Raw genomic sequence first — 20,803 nt, 5'->3', positions numbered from 1 at the left:
TTATCAAAACCCATTATCTACATATATAAATACGAATAGCGGTTTTAGGGTATACAAATGTTATTAATAATTGCATTCGCATTTCCTTTATATATATAATATATATATTTTTTATATTTAATTAAATTCATTAAAATGTGGTCGTTTTGAATTTGGTAAGCTTAAGACTTTTAGGTTATGTTAAGGATTTTTTTATTTTTATTTTATATATTCCTTTCTTTCTTTGGATAATCCAAATCTCGATTACTTTATGAGATAATGAACCTCTATGGTTGATAATCGTGAATTGTGTAACAAGTGAAATATTAATTTATTTAAGCTTCTGTAAAGTAATAACCGTATTATTTAATTTGCATATAGATTTAGATAGTAATAAAAAACGTCTATTACATCATATGCGGATATCGAATAATAACTGCAATAAAAGTGCGGATGCAGATAGTAAGCGCATGTTATGGATGTAGATGCCTAAAAGTGATAGCCGCATTATGCGGATGCAGATATTGTTAATAATCGCATCCACATCCGCATTTTCACCCTTTATTGTAGGATTGTTGTAAGATAAAAATATGGTACATAATATTACTTTCTTAAAAAAAAAAAAAAAAAAAAAAAAAGAAAAAAGAAAGAAAGAAAGATGGAAACCAAGTTGGTTGGGACTGCCACATAAGCATTGTAGGATAATTAGAGGATAAAAATGTTGTTTCTAGCATTACTCTTCCTAGGAATAGCCCAAAAATAATTGTAGGAATGACTATTCCGAAGAATGGTGTGCAACCAAACAAATGAATGAGATTATTTTGTAAGAATAATCATTTCATTCCATGAGGGTAAAAACTCAGAGTTGTTTCCAGATTATTGGCTAAAACTGGTAACCGGCTTCGGGTAGCCGGTTATTGAAAATTACCAACTGGTTCCAATAATCGAGTACCAAATTAATTAGCTACCCCGGTTGATACCCAGTTATCCGGACTGGGTAATAACATTTCAAGCAATTCTGAAGTAGATCCACTATCTGCAGAATCTCAAGCGGCAGTGTCTACAACACCTATATGGAAGTTGTGTAGGAATGGTGGCCTGGTTTTACAAGAACAATCGGTTGTGGAAGAGTAATTCTACATGTGATATAAATGTCTATCAAGTATCTATCAAATAATGAGGTGTCTTTTAAAATCACTATTTAATTAATCATACGCTCAATGGTAATTTTAAATGTCACTTTATCATTTAATGGACACTTAATAAACATTTATATCGCATGTAGAATTACTCGTTGTAGAAGGCTCACCACAGTGCGACCATGTTGAAGAAAGAGCTGTTGCGATTCGAAAGAAGCGTAGCACTTCAAAATGGTCGGATGCTGAAATCAAAAGAACACAGTCGCAAAGACTAAGTCATTGGGGTGAGCACCACCATTCCCCTTCGGCTTCTAATTTTTAATTTCCTTTCCTGGAAAGCAAACAGGACTTAGGGTTTTCGTTACTCGTCACTCTGTTAAATGTTCGTCGAATTTACGTTGTTCTTTCATCAATTTTTTTCAGTGCGTGAGCGTGAGAGAGGTTGATGGCCGGGAAGGAAGAGAACCGGATATTTGTTGGAGGGTTGTCGTGGAATTGCCGAATTAGTGGCATCATAACGTTTTCTAGATGAAACTTAGGATTTGCTTGTAAATTTGTTTTTTTAATAAGAAATTAACCCAAGGGAAGGGGGAAGGGGGAAGGGAAGATTTTGCTTGTAAGGTAGTCATTTAGCTCTATATATCCTAGAATGACGAATGGCGAATGGCAACTGAGCTTTGTACTGTGGAGTGTCGGCTGAAGCTGGAAACTGAAAGTGAATGGTAACCGGGTGTATATATATACCGGGTTTTCCGGTTATAACCGGGTATATTAAAATGTTAAAATAGGTAATTGGCTCCGGGTAGCCAGTTATCGGTTATTTTCAACTGGATACCAAACCGGTTTTTTGGTTACCGGCCGGTTATAACTGATTGGATTTACACTTCTACTATTCCATGGGCCTATTCGGCATAAAATTTCCGATTGGGAACATCAACAAAAGCCCTGGATTGAGAAAATAGTCACTGTTGTCACCCACAAATCCACGGCAGGAAAGGTCCGGTAACCCTTCCAAGTATCTCTCTGTCGTGAGTTTAGTTAATTTATTGGCATGAAGCATTAAACTTGCACCAGTCGTCGTGAGTTTTGATTTCTAGGGTTTCTGTTATTGAATTGAATTTTGGAAATTTGTCCTGCCAATTACCAAAGCATGTTTTGAGATTGTATTAGGGGACTGAATCTACCAATTCTGTGTGCAAATTCTATTGAAATCGTGACTGGAGCAAGGGTATTGAAATTAATGAGTTTTTTTTTTTTTATGTGTGTGTGTGAAAAGGTGGTCTGGTGTGACAGAAAGGTAAATGCAATTTTGAATTTTTTATGAGTATTTTGTATTTTGAGTTGAATATTAATATTTTTGTTTTGAGAAGAAAAAAAAAAAATTAACAAACCAAGCCAATACTTTTAAAGTAATGATATTCTTTACTTTCATTTGTCATATATATTTTACACCGAACAAAGAGAAGTTTTAATTGGCTTTTATTTTCTTTTAAAGTAATGCCAGTCTCATGCTTATTTTATATCGGCTGGCGTAAGAGCATTTCTAGTAGTCTCACCAAATTTTACTCACCAAAATAACTAAAAATTACTTTTTTCTATTCTGGTGAGTCACTTTATTAAAATTCCCCCAGGAGCCTCACCAAATTTTACTAGTCAAATGGAATTTCCATTTAAATAATATTTTTTCAAATTTTTTATTATTTATCTATTTAAAATTTTTTGAATGTTTGAATATCTTATTCTAATGGTCATATTTTTAAAAAATTGTCTTCTGCTAACGATCATATTTGTGCATATTTGTTTTATCCTAACGGTCATATTTTTGAAATTTTGTTTTTTCCTAACGGTTATATTTTTGAAAATTAGTTGTATTTCCTAACGGTCATATTTTTGATAATTTTTTTTTCTTTTTTCTAACGGCCATATTTTGGCAAAAAAATATGTCGTATGCTTTACATAAGTAAGACCATTTCCTCCACAATTATCATTCACCCCAACTAATACTTATTTCCATTCAATCTCTATTTTTATTGTATGGCTCGTTTTTTCTTTAAGAGTCGCTCTTTTCTTCTCAAAATCCTTCATGATGACTCTGATGATGATTTAGAGATAATTACGAGGGCGTTGGAAGAAGAAGGATCAACATCACATCGTGGTGGTACCAAACGTCGTAGGCACATCGTGCGTAATCGGTTGCAAGGCCACGAAAAGGCTTGTGCTCGATTATTTTGCAGAGTCACCAATATACCCTCCTAGGCTATTTCGAAGGAGGTTCCGTATGAGGCGTCCTCTTTTTCTTCGTATTGTATCTGAGGTTGAAGATTACGAGCCATACTTCGTCCAAGAAAGAAATGCCGCTGGAATACTTGGTTTTTCTTCCCTTCAAAAGATTGCCGCTGCACTCAGGATGCTAGCATATGGAGTAACTGGTGATTATGTGGATGAATATCTAAGGCTCTCTGAAAGCACATCAATGGATAGTCTAAAACTGTTTGCTCAAGCAGTGGTTTCTCTTTACTCCGATGTGTACTTGAGGTCACCAACAAATCATGATATTGCGAGATTGCTAGCGGAGGGCCAAAGTTGTGGTTTTCCTGGGATGTTGGGGAGCATCGACTGCATGCACTGGAAGTGGAAAAATTGCCCGACATCATGGAGAGGTATGTATTCTGGCCATAAACGTGAAGCAACTATTATCTTGGAAGCAGTTGCTTCATATGATCTTTGGATATGGCATGCATTTTTTGGGTTACCTGGGTCTAACAATGACATCAACGTGTTGGATAAATCTTTTATATTTACTAAGCTTGCTCAAGGGCGTGGTCCTCGAGTCAATTACTCTATTAATGGTCATGACTACACGATGGGATATTACCTTGCCGATGGTATATACCCGCAATGGTCAACATTTGTAAAAACAATCTCAGCCCCACTAGGAGCCAAGAAGAAACATTTTGCTGCAGCATAAGAGTCTGCAAGAAAGGACGTAGAGCGTGCATTTGGAGTGTTGCAAGCACGATTTGCAATTGTGCGTCAGCCTGCACGATTTTTCAAAATACCTGAGCTCAAACAAATTATGAAAGCATGCATAATTCTCCATAACATGATTATTGAAGATGAACAAGACACTTTGGACTTCGATTATGAACAACTCAATGCAAATCCTCTTGAACCAGATATGCTTTCGAAGTTTATTTGTAATCGTCAACGTATTAGAGACTGAGGAAATCATTGTCAACTCCAATCGGACTTTGTTGAGCACTTATGGCAACTACATGGCCAATCGTAGGAGCTTCAAATGAATGCTAAATTTAATATGTATTATTTAAATTAATAGTCTTTATTTATAATTTATTAAGTTAGTACTTATTTATAGTTGGAAATAAAAGCTACTTTCGTAAAAACAAAAGTGTAGTACTGGTTTGTTTGTTTGTTTTTTTTTTTTTGTTTTTTTTTTATTTTTTATGAAAATGGAAACTTTCATTCAACAACTGTGACTAATACAAGCAATCAGCAAATCCCAAAGTTGTGGGGAACACAACAAAGCTTTTAACTTGCTAAACGTTAGTGGAGAGGAGATTTTGACATTTATATATTGACGTAAATTTGAAAAACACTGAGCAATAAGTATTTCTGTTTCCATATCCCCCTAAAATCGTAACAAAATCTCATCAAAATCTGCTCCTGGCTCCTGGTCTAAAGGCTAAAATGCCGAACAAGCATACACATGAGAAGCATGCATTGGGGTAGAAAAGGTTCAATGCCATAACAGAATTTCCAAGCGCTATGTACTTATAAACATATCATAGATGATCATCCGAATCCATCGGTACCATCTGAATTCAAAATTTCCCAAAATTCGATTCAAACTTGAAATTGGTTGTAGAAATATCTGGAAGAGAAACAAAGACGCAAATAGACATCTCTTTCTCTTGTATCCTTTCGAGTTCTAGCACAACCATTCCCATCTTTGGTCTCCTTTTTCCTGGAAAACTAATGCATTGTAGTGTCAGTCTGATCAAATCCCTCATTCCCTCTGCGGTAAACCTTCCAACTAGCCGGTTGTCCACAAAATCATTTGAAATCAATCGTGATTCCACCTTCACATATTAACAAAGAAACAAAGCAATATAAGTCAATTATTGACTGTCATTTAGTAAGTTGCTTGAAAGGAAATGTAACCAAAAAGGAATTTCATTCCAGCTCAAATCTGAAATTTTTGGTGAGAACAATATGGCCTTGAATGAGAGTCAATTACAGTCAATAATTGACTTCTATTGCTTTGTTTCTTTGTTAATCTGTGAAGGTGGAATCACGATTGATTTCAAATGATTTTGTGGACCACCGGCTAGTTGGAAGGTTTACCACAGAGGGAATGAGGGATTTGATCAGACTGACACTACAATGCATGAGTTTTCCAGGAAAAAGGAGACCAAAGATGGGAATGGTTGTGCTAGAACTCGAAAGGATACAAGAGAAAGAGATGTCTATTTGCGTCTTTGTTTCTCTTCCAGATGGTACCGGTGGATTCGGATGATCATCTATGATATGTTTATAAGTACATAGCGCTTGGAAATTCTGTTATGGCATTGAACCTTTTCTACCCCAATGCATGCTTCTCATGTGTATGCTTGTTCGGCATTTTAGCCTTTAGACCAGGAGCCAGGAGCAGATTTTGATGAGAATTTGTTACGATTTTAGGTGGATATGGAAACAGAAATACTTATTGCTCAGTATTTTACAAATTTACGTCAATATATAAATGTCAAAATCTCCTCTCCACTAACGTTTAGCAAGTCAAAAGCTTTGTTGTGTTCCCCACAACTTTGGGATTTGCTGATTGCTTGTATTAGTCACAGTTGTTGAATGAAAGTTTCCATTTTCATAAAAACTAAAAAAAATAAAAAAAACAAAAAAAAAACAAACCAGTACTACACTTTTGTTTTTACGAAAGTAGCTTTTATTTCCAACTATAAATAAGTACTAACTTAATAAATTATAAATAAAGACTATCTTAATTTAAATAATACATATTAAATTTAGCATTCATTTGAAGCTCCTACGATTGGCCATGTAGTTGCCATAAGTGCTCAACGAGGTCCGATTGGAGTTGACAATGATTTCCTCAGTCTCTAATACGTTGACGATTACAAATAAACTTCGAAAGCTTATCTGTGTCATTGTGCGACACTGGTTCAAGAGGATTTGCATTGAGTTGTTCATAATCGAAGTCCAAAGTGTCTTGTTCATCTTCAATAATCATGTTATGGAGAATTATGCATGCTTTCATAATTTGTTTGAGCTCAGGTATTTTGAAAAATCGTGCAGGCTGACGCACAATTGCAAATCGTGCTTGCAACACTCCAAATGCACGCTCTACGTCCTTTCTTGCAGACTCTTGTGCTGCAGCAAAATGTTTCTTCTTGGTTCCTAGTGGGGCTGAGATTGTTTTTACAAATGTTGACCATTGCGGGTATATACCATCGGCAAGGTAATATCCCATCGTGTAGTCATGACCATTAATAGAGTAATTGACTCGAGGACCACGCCCTTGAGCAAGCTTAGTAAATATAAAAGATTTATCCAACACGTTGATGTCATTGTTAGACCCAGGTAACCCAAAAAATGCATGCCATATCCAAAGATCATATGAAGCAACTGCTTCCAAGATAATAGTTGCTTCACGTTTATGGCCAGAATACATACCTCTCCATGATGTCGGGCAATTTTTCCACTTCCAGTGCATGCAGTCGATGCTCCCCAACATCCCAGGAAAACCACGAATTCGGCCCTCCGCTAGCAATCTCGCAATATCATGATTTGTTGGTGACCTCAAGTACACATCGGAGTAAAGAGAAACCACTGCTTGAGCAAACAGTTTTAGACTATCCATTGCTGTGCTTTCAGAGAGCCTTAGATATTCATCCACATAATCACCAGTTACTCCATATGCTAGCATCCAGAGTGCGGCGGTAATCTTTTGAAGGGAAGAAAAACCAAGTATTCCAGCTGCATTTCTTTCTTGGACGAAGTATGGCTCGTAATCTTCAACCTCGGATACAATACGAAGAAAAAGAGGACGCCTCATACGGAACCTCCTTCGAAATAGCCTAGGAGGGTATATTGGTGACGCTGCAAAATAATTGAGCACAAGCCTTTCGTGGCCTTGCAACCGATTACGCACGATGTGCCTACGACGTTTGGTACCACCACGATGTGATGTTGATCCTTCTTCTTCCAACGCCCTCGTAATTATCTCTAAATCATCATCAGAGTCATCATGAAGGATTTTGGGAAGAAAAGAGCGACTCTTAAAGAAAAAACGAGCCATACAATAAAAATAGAGATTGAATGGAAATAAGTATTAGTTGGGGTGAATGATAATTGTGGAGGAAATGGTCTTACTTATGTAAAGTATATGACAGATTTTTTTGCCAAAATATGGCCGTTAGAAAAAAGAAAAAAAAGAAAAAATAATAATAATAATAATAAAAGAGTAAAAAAATTATCAAAAATATGACCGTTAGGAAATACAACTAATTTTCAAAAATATAACCGTTAGGAAAAAACAAATTTTCAAAAATATGACCGTTAGGATAAAACAAATATGCACAAATATGATCGTTAGCAGAAGACAATTTTTTAAAAATATGACCATTAGAATAAGATATTCAAAAATATGACCATTAGAATAAGATATTCAAACATTCAAAAAATTTTAAATAGATAAATAATAAAAAATTTGAAAAAATATTATTTAAATGGAAATTCCATTTGACTAGTAAAATTTGGTGAGACTGCTGGGGGAATTTTAATAAAGTGGCTCACCAGAATAGAAAAAAAGTGATTTTTAGCTATTTTGGTGAGTAAAATTTGGTGAGGCTACTAGGAATGCTCTAATTTCAGTCATCAAATTTTTTTGGTTAAAATGGTGAAGCTGCTGAGAGTGATTTTTAAGAGTTTCCATCAAATTAGCTCACCAAAATAGCTAAAAAACTAGTTTGGTGAGGCTACTAGAAATGCTCTAACATGTTAAGAGTGGTTACAATGTTAGCTACTTAAAAAAAACAAAAGCGTTAACTACTTAAAACACGCCACACCAGCAGTACAAAATGTGCTTGAAGAGTAACATTACTCTTATTTGTATATATTACTAATATAGAAAGCCACTTAAAATACACCACGTCAACTGATATAAAATAAGTATAAAAAGTAGCATTACTCGTAATTTTAAGATCAATTGTTTCGACCTCAATGCCCTCCATGTAATTTGGACTCATTTGGTGAATTATGTGGGCAACAGCAAGTCTTAAAAAATACATTAAATAAATACTTCTGGCTTTAAACTTTTTATTCCTATTGAGTTTTAGGCAAGAATTGGTCATATTGGAGCAATACAAGAGTAGGTGCAGGGCGCGAAGTCAAGCGTTAACTTTGCACTTTCAAAACAATGGTTGCTAAAATATTCTGGTCTTTAAAATAATATGGGAGTTTGAATTAATATGATGAAATCATGTAAAACAACCTGTATTTCAGGTGAGTATGAAGATTTGTTAATTTGTAATTTTTTTTTAAAAAAAAAAAAATATATTTTATACTCTATGGTTCCTCTTCTTTTTAACTATATGTTTTCTTTTCTGGGTGCTTACAGTTATGGCTCAATTAAGTTTGACCACAAGGAACATTATTAAGGAAGAGAAAGTTGGTTTCAGTATAGATGTTTTGGCTGAATATGTGTATGTAGTTAGTATGACTTTCCAATTATTATGCCTTATGGTAGAATATCTAGGAGTGTAAATCCGGAGCTGGTTCCCAGTTATTAGTCAAAATCGGGAACCGTGTCCGGGTACCCTAGGTGAAACTGGTTATCTGTACCGGATAGTAAAAAAAAAAATTTAAAATTTTTTTTGGGCCTATTTTTTTTAAAAAAAAATAATCTATAGAAATAGTCATTCCATTCCAAGCATCTATTTCGCGAACCAAACGAGGCCTAGGATGCAATTTTGAACACCCAGCACTTGAAGGGTGCATAGGAGTGTTCCATGTTACTAGTCTAGTTCCTTCAACTACTGTACCAAACCCCGAGGCAAGAATACCTAACTATGAATTTTATTTTTTCCCCCCTACCTCAATATTTTTGCATTAATTGCTATAAAATATAGAAATCCTTAATAATATCCTTATAACAATTGAACATGCAATGCAATGTAGTCACGTACCTTCCTAAGCTATTTTCATATATCTTCTGTGAAGGTACACGTGATTGAAACTGCGGTTAGCACTTACCATGGTTAAAGAATGTTAAATCACTATTTATTCTAAAAGTCCAAAGTTAAAGGTGAAACATGTTGATTTGATAAGGAATACTGTAGAACTACTAAGGTAATCAATTAGAAAATCGCAATTGTGTTTAGCTCATAGCTATATTTTATACACTGCCCGGTTCCAATACATTTTTATTGATATGGGTTGTATAAAAATTGTCCAAATCTTTCTGTATGTACGTTGAATGCATAATTATGTAACCGTATGTTCCACTTGTTTTGGGTCCAATGTTGCAGCCTACAGTGAATGCAAGTAGCTTAGTTCTCATTAGTTGTTACAAACCTAAATATCATGTCCATAACGAGGTAATTTCGAGTAGGTTTTTAGGGAGAACCTGAACCTTCTTTGTGATGCCTCGAATAAAAACTAACAATTTGTTTACAATTTAAAAACTTAGGAAAATTTTTGTGATCCATCACCTAAAAATTATTTACAAAGTAACTTTTGAGTCCCCTCGAACGTTCTCCTTATTCCCCGGAATGTTTGATGAAACCCTAGAACGAACATTCGTCATTCTCTAATGAACAATCGATGGTTTCCCTTCCTGACGTAACCATAATCATTATCCCTTTGCGAACAATCAGGTTTCCCTCTGATAGCATTTTAAGTTCTCATTGCGAACGTTCGATGACGTGTTGTATTGTGTGTCTAGAAGGTACATCCTATGCTTTCGACATGTGTGCTAGATCGTACATCGAACAATCGAAATCGTACAACGAACATTCGTCTAACCCTAAATAGTACACAAACGTTCGAGCCTCGCTTCAAGAACGTTCGCCATATGACGTAGTACACAAACGTTCGAGCCTCGCTTCAAGAACGTTCGCCATATGACGTATCAGTTGATCCTTATCCTCTACATTCTTTTTCCTATAAATACTTATTTCCCCTATGTTTTCCTTGCACCATTTTTCTCCCATGCACTTATCCTATCCCATTTTTCGCTTGGGGTGAATTTCTAGAGAGGGAGAAATGAGTTTGGAAGATAATCCACCCTCACTAGATTTAACCCTTGATATATAACTTCTCTTTCATGTTGTTAATATTCTATCTTTACTAGTTTCGTGTTTTTACAAATTTTAAGCATGCAATCTTTATAGGTTATCCTTTTTTTAAAAAAAAAGAAAAGAAAAGAAATGTTTTTCCTAAACAATAGTTTATGCTCACTCTTGATTGTCATAAGTGATCACGATGATATGTTTTAGAATGTTCTTTTATGCTGTTAGAAGCGTTGATCATGAGTTAGCATGTTAGGGAAGAATATCTTTACATTGTTAGGCATTCTGCTAACGCCGAATGTTCTCTAAGCCTTTATCGAACATTTGTTACCCGCAGGTCGAACAATCGTTCTTATGGCCGAACGCTCAAAGTGATAATAAAATATTGACTTCTAATTAACCAAGTGTGTGTGTTTGTGTGCAACAAAATATCTTAAATGCGAAATTTCAATAAGACAAGATATTTGTTACGAAATGGAAACTCTGTGAAGAGAAAAACCATTCCAGGGCAGCCAAACCCAGGAAATCCACTATCCAAAAATAAAGCTAGTTACTAGACACTCGTACTCACATAACCCTATGCAGTAGTCATACCTTTAACTCTGACACAAAGCCCATCGTGAACGCTTCCCAACTAGATCTTCCACTTGAAGGAGTTTTTTATGGATTCATTTACCTTAGAGCCGACCCCTAAGATAGACTTCACACAAACTGTTGAGCACACACCGGCAATGGCTTGAAAGCTAGCGGATCTTCGATTCTCCCTAAACACCATCTCTAAGCACTATGGAATTCACTGTCGAATTCATACAAATTGCAAGCCTAGAGCCCCCTATTTATAGGCTTAAAGAAATCCTATTTCAACTCAAATAAGGAGGCCTATACCAACAAGGATTCGGACTTTAGGCGTGCATCCGGATGTTTCTCTTGACCGTCTGGATGGTCAAGTTGTACCATTTTTTGTTTGCTTTCCAATGACACCAATTTCATCTCAATATGATATTTGAGTAGAAAGTTATGATCAAAATACTGGAGAGCATCCGGACAACTTGACCGAGCGTCCGGACAGTCAACTGCAACCGCCTTTCCAAAATAGCGCTGAAAGCTTCCATAACAAGGCCGCGTCAGGACAGTGTTGCCCTAGCATCCGGATGGTTTTACCAAGGATAACGTCCAGACGGGAACACCACATCGTACTAACGGTTTGTAGCTGTCTTCCCATATCTGTGTCTAAGACAGAAACTCTATTACTTGTCGAACACTGAATGGCGCCCGGACGGATGCACTTGAACACTGGATTCTTCTCGAAATCTTAATAGCGGCCAGACGATTTGCCATTATGTCCGAACGGATGCAATCTTGACAGTTTGAAGTTTCTAGACACTGATGGGCGTCCGGACGGAAAGTTCTCGTCGTCCAGACGGATGTTGCTAACTGATGAGCGTCCGAACGAGAACACCACATCGTCCAAACGGTTGCTTGGGATCTGACTTCTTTGAATTGGAATCTGCACAGAATATTCCTTGAACACTGAAATAGCCTTCATGAAGCTTGTGACACTTACAACTTGTCATAATACGACTCTTTCCACATCAAAGAAATAAACTCTGAATATCTGAAGACTCTGAAATATACGGCATCCCTGTGAAAGCAACAATATTACATAATAGTGATTTTGTCAACAGAATGCTGCCAATCAAAAACTAACACGAAGGATGCCAGAAATGCTGAAATAGGGTTTTATTAATAGATTAAAGAGTATTATTAATTTTATGGTATGTTTCGTAGTAGCAAGAACCCATGATGTCCAAGTTTATGGATGAGCGGATGAGGTAAATAACTACTTACAAAACTAATATCACAGTAAAATGCGATATGTAAGCTGATTGAGCATGATTTACTTTTCTTAATGGTATGTTATAAGCCTGTTGAAATCCCATAACATTTTATAACTGTTTCAAAATAAGTGTTACCTATTTTATAATGACAATAAATGAGTCATATTATTGTATCGTATGACATAGTACACCGTCTAGTTCGAGATAACGATCATGAGCTTACGATTATGGTGGTTATTCTTTATGGTCAAAAGTTTATGATGTGTTATATGCATTGGATCCAATGGTTGTTTTGTGACCGGCACACCATGCTTGAATGGGGGTCACAGTTACGGCTTTGCCAGTAGCGTGGGCCACACGAGGTCGGACTCGATCGAGCCGCTAGTGTATGACGATATGCATACATATCCATGGCATCGGTATTGTGTTACAGGTCTCCCAGGATAGTGCCAACCTTGCCGAAAATGGGTTAATATCCTAGGTAGACTATGAGGAATTGAACTATGAAAGATTCAAGATTATAACAAAGTCGGCAAACTCAATTTTGGAAAGATTCAACTCCAAATCAATTTTGAATTTAAGGAAAGAGAAGTCGTCAAAAATTCGTTATTTTTGGAAAGAATCCAGAATGAGCATGTCTTTGTAATTTAATCATAAATTTCGGCTCAAGTATTGAATTGCGACAAACTTTGTATCATTGGAAAGCTAATAAAAAATAAAACAAATATGTCAGAAATAGGTTTTTCCTATTTCAGACGTTTACTGTGTCAAAATCGCCCCGCAATAAAGAACCGCAAATCTGTACAAATTTTGGAATTCTTTTCCTACTTGGATGGAAATTTCAAAAAATGAAAAGACTTGTATTTATTCTATTTAGACTAGAAGACCTATTTATAATTGTTTTATGATTTCTAGAGCTTCTATAATCTTGATAAATAAGCCCCTAACCTTTGAAGAAAAATACACACAAGCTTTGAGGAAGAATAAAATGCTACATCAAGGAGGTTCTTTCTAGTTTTTATTTTCTTTCTTCCTTTATTTATTTTATGTATGTATATAATTTTAATTTATATTAGTTGTAACTAATACTTTAGTTAGGGCTCGATTGAAGCCCTAATTATGTCTCGTTAAAATTTTCAATTGGCGTCTTTGCTACAATTCATATATTGATGCTTAACTTGATTATTTCCTATTTTCTTGAATTCCTCTCATGTTTATGCTTGATCATCATATGTATGTGGTATGTATTTGTTATTTATGTCAATTTGGATGACCGAGTCATGGGCATAATAAAGCAACAAAAGAATCTCATCACAGGTCCTTGGATTAATCAACATAAAGACAACTAGAACAGATACCATGTTCCAATCTAAGTGTGTTTATCGATCTCCATATATTTATGCTTTCTTGAATAACAACTTAGTAGATACTATGCAAAATCCTTCAAGGAAGAAAATAGTTAAAGTAGATACCATGTCTAACTCGTTGCTCAGGGAAATCAATAGCTTTATGAGAAGATATCATTCCCTTGTGTCTGGTAAGCATTAAGTATCAAGTTATGATGGTAGCATTGGCATTGTGAATCTTAATTGAGTATGATTAGCAGTGGATATCGAAGCCCTACCTTATCTCCTATTATATTTCTTCAATATTTTTGTCTCTTCTTTTATTAGATCTTATTAATATTTTTATTTTTTTGCACTCATCTTAATTATTTAGGGAATTTTTTAAGCATAATTTACTAGTCCTCGTGGGAATGATCTCGTATTTGCCTACTATACTATCTTTCTGATCTTGTACACTTGCGAATAAAACGTACAAATATTTATCTATTTATTTAGGTAGATATTTGGACAACATTCGATCGGGAAATTCACTAGGATGAAGGCCCTAAGCGAATGACTCGAAATTGCATGTTTATTTTAGTTAGATTAATATTGGGTGACTCTTGGTCTACGATTGATGATATTGATGTTGAAATTATGTTACACTTAGATTCTCAAATTCATGTCTTTCCGCTTTCCGCATTACCAGGTAATTGTTCCGAGCAAGCTGCCAGTAACTCTCAAAGTTAACTAAAACCATTACCTAATTTTGGGAGCGTTACGTTCTTCAAATCAAGGGTTTGAAAATAAACTTCTCTCTCTATATTAGTTTATTCATAAGCTTGATTTAAATAGACTTACAACCGTTGCAATTGAGTCATATTGCAAAACAACTAAAAAACTCCCAAACTTTTATTGACTTAAAGACCCCAAATATAAAATAACGTACAATTAAAGACTCCTAATTATAACCCAAATACTTAAGGCATAAAGACAAATGAACCTCAAGTCCTAAGCATTGAGGGACCGTAACGTTAGTCTTCTTAAAGGTACTTACTAGTGACATATATACGAGTATTCTATGATTCCAATTCTTTAAATGTAATGTTTACTAATAGTTATTTTTGGTCACATAACACCTTTTGTAATTGTATCTAAATGTGTCAACGTGTTTCTCACTCTATGTGTGTGCTGTAATACCCCAAAATAATAAAATAAAAATTACGAGTAATTAACCGTTCTATACTCATATTGCTAAATTTATTCAACTAAGTGCCATAAAATAATTTTCTTAAAAATCTCAAACCAAATAAATAACTTTAACCCCTACCCAAACGTTAGATGAGTCTCTAGAATGTTCGAGATGGACCCTTACTCGAACGTTCGAAGCATCTCTGGAACGTTCGATGTGACTCCTTCCCTTGCTCAGAAATAGTACACCAAATGTTCGAAGTAGTACACCGAATGTTCGACCGTGCTTGAAAAGTAAATTTAACCTACTATCCACATCATTCAGTCCCACGCCTATTTAAGCCTTGTCACGCCCTTCATACTTCAATACTCGTTCATGCATCTTAGCCACCCCATTTCTTGAGAGAGAGAGAGAGAGAGAGAGAGAGAGAGAGAGAGAGAGAGATCCTAGAGAGAAAAAGGAGGTGGTCTTGGTGTTATCCAATCTTCATTAAGGTAAACTTTGAACCTTAAACTCATTTTTCATGTTAGTATTTTGTTCATGTTATTTATCATGTTTTTATGAGTTTTGATGGTTCTGGCTTTAGCGCTGAGATCTTAACAAAGACATACGAATAAAAGAGTGCATCGCTCTAAAGTCAACGAGTACAGTAGCCTTGTAAGAAGAAACTAGAATAGTACTTGTCACCACTTCGTTAGAAGCCTCCACATCACCTGATGTCAAAATGTGAACTCAAGCTGGTGACGTGTTCCTTGGTTCGGCTGATAAGCAAGTATGTTGCAATTCTTGACTGCGTCCTAGCTTTTCACAACATTAACAAATACCTTGACCCCCTTCTAACCTTTACTCTGATACCAATTGTAAAACCTCTAAAATAACAGTACTACTCTTAGAAAATCATAAGTTTTCTCTTATATGTGCCTTATGCACTTATTGGATAATAACTGATAAAAACAATGGGAATGACAATCTATGTCATGCTGATCAATCCAACTTTGTAGTTGGTTGTAGTTGAACGTTACTACTTGTATTGACGATTAATCCAATGTTGTTGGTTGTATTGATCATCAATCCGAAATTGTTGATCATTGTGGAGCATTGTTGGTTGTTTGTTGCTTATTGTGTTGATGTTCAATCCAACGTTGTTGTTTGTTACTAGTAGTATTGATCATCAAACAAACATTGTTTTTGGTTATCTGTTGTTAGTTGTTTTGATAATCAATACAACGATGTGGTTTGTCGTGGTTGAGCATTGTTGGTTATATTGTATGCTTTTTGTTGTTGGTCGTATTGATGATAAATCAAATGTTATTGTTGGTTGTATTGTCTGCTCTTTGTTGTTGGTCGTATTGATGATAAATTAAATGTTACTGTTGATTGTTTGTTGTTGGTTGTATTAATGATCAACCCAATGTTGTTGGTTCTCCGATGTTAGTGGTTAAATGTATTGACTATCAGTCAAACATTTTTGTTGGTTGTTTTGATGATCAATCCGATGTTGTTGATGGTTGTGGTTGAACGTTGTTGTCTGTATTGATGACAATTCAATGTTGATGTTTGTATTCAGTTCTTTATTGTTGGTTGTAATGATGATAAATCCAATGCGGTTGGTTGTCCGTTATTGGTTGTATTGACCATCAATCCAATGTTGTTATTAATTTTGCTTGAGTGTTGTTTTGTTTAAGTGTCCATTCGTTTTTGTTGGTTGTGCGTTGTTGGTTGTATATAAGATCATGGGGAAAAGACACTTCTCCCCTATGATTTATCCATGGCTTGGCAATATAGCCCCCAATGTACCAAAATTTAGATATAACCCCCCCAAACTTGCCAACGCGTAGCAAAAAATACAATCCGTCCATTCGCCCGTCTGTTTGGACGGAAAGTCGGTTACGGGCAACTCACGTGACCTTTTAATGCATTTTCTCTTCCAAAAATGCCCCCACCCAATCAGCCTTTATACGGCCTGCACGTGTCTGCGTGACAATTCTTAATCACATATTTTTCCAAACTGAGACGTTCGACGAAGAAGTCGACCGGACTTCCGGGCTCAGCCTCAAAGTGTCCATTTGCAGAACGTGGATGGAACTACTGGGCTAATGGGCGGAAAGATAAAGGTGTAGAGGCTTATCCTGTTAATAATGGTGTAGAGGCTTATCAAACCCCTGAAGCGACTTATTGATGGCGGCGACATCACTCTGTTTTAAAGGATGTTCTTGGCCGGACTCCGGCTACCTTTTCCGGAGATTGCCCGGGATTTCGTCCTCTTTCTGATGGTTGCTCCCAATCAAATCATGCCCAACGCCTGGAGATATATGTTCGCTTCGTATATCCTTTGGAGGCTTGTGTTGAAAAAAGAGATGAAGATTCTCCAATTCTTGAACATTTACAGGCCGAGGCAGACTTCGGAGGGAATGATCGAATTGTGCATCCGCCACCCCCCCTATTCTCATCAAACTTCAGAGTGGGTTGATAAATAATAAATTCTGGGAGCAGCAATTCTTTCGAGTATCTGGAGAATGGGAATGCCCCAAAGGTACTCTTTTGCCCGAAAACCGTAGGATGTCTCAGACTTGGAAATTGTTGCGGCCTGACCGAAGTGAACCCCCTTCACTTAACATATCTGACCAGGAAGATGTCAAGAAGATAAGCGATTGGTCTGCAGTCAGGGTTAAAGCCGAGAAGTTTGATGAAGTTGATTTCGACAACCTTGTGATCGAGGAGAATCTGAGGCAATATCTTGGATACAATATTCCGAGAGACAAGAGGACGATCACCAAAAGAGGGGCGGTCAAGAAAAGAAATGATGCGCCTCCATCTCCGAGGCATGTCATCAAGAAAAGACCTTTTGGCCGAGCCGAAGAAATTCCTGAGGATGTTCTTTTGAGGAAGAAGCAAAAAATCCCTTTGGCCGCCTCAGGTGTGAAGAGAACCCCTCCGAGGGTGTCCATGGTTGGAACCAACACCGAAGAGGGATCAGCGAGCTTTCGGGGTTTCGTTCCGGAAGTCTCCCTTACACAAGAAGCTGGTTCTACACCCCCTTTTGTCTTAAGAGATGAGTCTGGCTCTGAGGCATCGTACCAGGGCCCAGATACTCCTCTTGAGGAAACCAATGTTGGAGCCTCCACAGTAACAAGTCCGGTGCTAGAGAGATCTGAAGAGGAGGGCGAACCGATTCTTGAGGCCCACAACGTGCAAGTCACACGTCGGGTGAAGCATCCGACGAGGAAAAAGGAATTCGATGTCCGAGATCGTCTGGTTGAAATAATTTCAGAGGCTGAGCGGATGTGGGGTAAGCCGGTCATAAAGCCTTCTGATGCCGAGGAGGTACGGCAAGAGTCTGCCCCTTCGGGTGAAGAATCTGTTGAAGAGAGGGATGAGGACGTTAGCACCCCCCAAGATGAAGCTTTCGTCGAAGACTTGGTGGAAGAAGGAACTCCTCGGACTCCTTGCTGTGACTGGTAAATGGGGCATGCTACCCCCCAAGAACCATGTACAGCTCCTGACCAAACCGAGCCCCAAATGGGAACACCCGAGAGGGTAAATACCGAAGAGCCAGGAAGTTCTCGGCAAGTGGGTGTTCAAGATACGCCGAGTGCTAGTTTTGAAGTAAGAAATGTGGATCAATCCGAAGCGAGCCAACATCTCGGAGAGCCGGAAGGACATGGGGTCAATACCGAGGCCTCCACTCCCGAGGCAGATTTGCATCCCGAAGCTTCTGATAGGGACAGATCCCATACTGAGGCCAGCACTTCTGAATTAAGGCCAAATGAATCTGAGGCAGCCCCGAGTACGAAAGCCGCTCCTTCTGTGGGCCCTAGCTCTTCTTCTAGAGTTTCAGCGGGTTTTGAAGTCTTGGGCAGAGGCCTTCTTAGTCATCCAATGGAGGCCATAAAAAATCTAATCCCCGAAGGGTTCCTAGGAAATGCAGGGGTTTCTTCCTGCGAGAAAATTGCTCAAGGCATTCTTATTTCCCATTATCAGGTAAGTTTTAGTTTCCGAAAACAAACTTTTGTTTTAACTAATTTTTAGCACTTCATTTTAAATTTGCCTACCTTCCTCTTTATAGCTTCTGGTGAAGATGACAGCCCTCTGGCAAAGATATGAAAATCGTCAAGTGCAGCCTACTGCTCCAGCTCCCGAAGTGCAAGCTTGAATCTCGAGCCTAGAGAAGGAAGTGGCAACTTTGAAAGCTCTCCTTCAATCTAGAGATGAAGAGCTTGCTTCCCGAGACCTGATTATATCCGAGGAGCGTTCTGCCAATGCTCGTTTAAAAAAGGAAGTACTTGAGGCAAATGAGCGGTATACTCGCTCTGTCACGAGTCTTTCTACTGAACTTGATCGTACAGATCAGCTAGCCTCTTGCCTGTCGACCGTGCAGAACGAGTGCTCCGAAGCGTGCAAGAATGCCGAAAATGCCGAAGCTGAAAATGAGAAGCTGAAGGCTGAAGTTGAAAGACTCGAGGCTGAGAGGGACAAAGCTGTTAAAGCGCAGAACCGTTCGGAGAGTCTTTTGATCAGGCTCAGAGCTAGATATGACACGGGCCAGACGAAACTGAAGCGCTATCTGAAGCAACTAAGCTATGTGTCATTCCTTCGAGACCAGAGCTAGGCCCGTGGATTCAACTAGGGGTTTGAAAACTTTCGAACTTTGGTGACGAACCCTAAATATAAGTTTGACCTCGAAACTGTTGGGCCACAACTGGTAGGATTTCCAGACGAAGCAGTCCAGGAAATGGAAGAATTCGGTAAAGAATTCATGCCAAACGTTCCGAGTTAGGGTGCCGACACACCGGATCCCCGAGAGGATCCTCTTGAAGAAGCTGCAGGCTAAGGGTCGTTCTCGGGCCTGAATTTTTTCTTTATTTCTGAATTCTTTGTAACCTGTAAAAGACTTTGTATTTTACTGAAATGAAATCTTAACCTTTCAATTTCCTCATTTCTGAATTTAGATGATTCATAATCATAGCATCTAGAGACCCCCAACCGAGGGGTTTCTTGTCTTGGTGTCCTTTCCATAACCCTTTCGGGTCGTCCGAGGAAGGGACTTGGGCCGATTCTATCTTGGATGTTCTTGTCCTTCCGGAAACCTCCAATCCCGCCGTCGTATCCTTTCCATAACCCTTTCGGGTCGTTCGAGGAAATGATTCAGGATATCCTTAATCTTATCCTTCAAGAACCCCCCCCCAACCGGGAGGTTTCAACCCTTTGTATCATTTCCATGACCCTTTCGGGTTGTTCGAGGAAAGGATTCGGGCGGATTCTAATCGGGATATCCATAACTTTATCCTTCGGAAACCCCCAACCGGGAGGTTTCAACCATTTGTATCCTTTCCATGACCCTTTCGAGTTGTCCGAGGAAAGGATTCGGGCGGATTCTTTTCTGGATATCCTTAGTCTTATCCTTCGGAAACCCTCAATCGGGAGGTTTCAACCCTTTGTATCATTTCCATGACCCTTTCGGGTTGTTCGAGGAAAGGAATCGGGCGGATTCTAGTCCTCATCCCTTCGGAAATCCCCAACCGGGAGGTTTCTTCCCATTGAATCCATGCCATGACCCTTTCGGGTTGTTCGAGGAAAGGATTCGGGCGGATTCTTCCCTGAGCATCCCCACCATAACTCTTTCGAGTCGTTCGAGGTGAGGAGTCGGGTGGACGTTGATGTAGCGTGATCATCTTTGGAGAAGTTTGATGAAGAAGTGCTTTCATTCTGTCTCGAACTGCTGCTTTACTCTTAGTAGAGATCAATCGATACCTGGGGGCTGTCTGTTCTTCCCTGCTCTCGATGTTGGAATAACAGAGAAGTTTCTTGCTGTGATATCCTTCCCATAACCCTTTCGAGTCGTTCGAGGAAAGGAATCGGGCATTCTTAGCGTTATATTTTTAGTAACCCCTAAATGAGGGGTTTCCCCCCCTGCATCATTTCCATAACCCTTTTGAGTTGTCTGAGAAAAGATGCAGGTGGATTCTTTTCTGGGTATCCCCCCATAACTCTTTCGAGTCGTTCGAGG

General features: G+C 37.9%; 2 protein-coding genes across 2 annotated transcripts; one reads left to right on the top strand and one right to left on the bottom strand.

Moving 5' to 3' along the window:
- Nucleotides 1-3,396: 3,396 nt before the first annotated feature.
- Nucleotides 3,397-4,086, top strand: LOC133852504 (uncharacterized). The gene has a single exon (XM_062289273.1). It carries the CDS (start codon nucleotides 3,397-3,399, stop codon nucleotides 4,084-4,086), a length of 690 nt encoding a protein of 229 aa, XP_062145257.1.
- Nucleotides 4,087-6,243: 2,157 nt separating this feature from the next.
- LOC133852503 (uncharacterized) lies at nucleotides 6,244-7,090 on the bottom strand. Its single transcript, XM_062289272.1, has one exon. The coding sequence runs from the start codon at nucleotides 7,075-7,077 to the stop codon at nucleotides 6,244-6,246; it is 834 nt and encodes a 277-aa protein (XP_062145256.1). The 5' UTR covers nucleotides 7,078-7,090.
- Nucleotides 7,091-20,803: the final 13,713 nt, after the last annotated feature.

This window comes from Alnus glutinosa, chromosome 12 (assembly GCF_958979055.1).
Source record: "Alnus glutinosa chromosome 12, dhAlnGlut1.1, whole genome shotgun sequence".
NCBI lineage: Eukaryota > Viridiplantae > Streptophyta > Magnoliopsida > Fagales > Betulaceae > Alnus > Alnus glutinosa.
Note: the sequence above shows the minus strand (reverse complement) of the source record. Positions and strands in the feature narration are given on the sequence as shown.

Excerpts from the sequence above, each read along its gene's own strand:
- LOC133852503 (XM_062289272.1), bottom strand. The coding sequence starts at position 7,077 with ATGCTAGCATATGGAGTAACTGGTGATTATGTGGATGAATATCTAAGG.
- LOC133852504 (XM_062289273.1), top strand. The coding sequence starts at position 3,397 with ATGAGGCGTCCTCTTTTTCTTCGTATTGTATCTGAGGTTGAAGATTAC.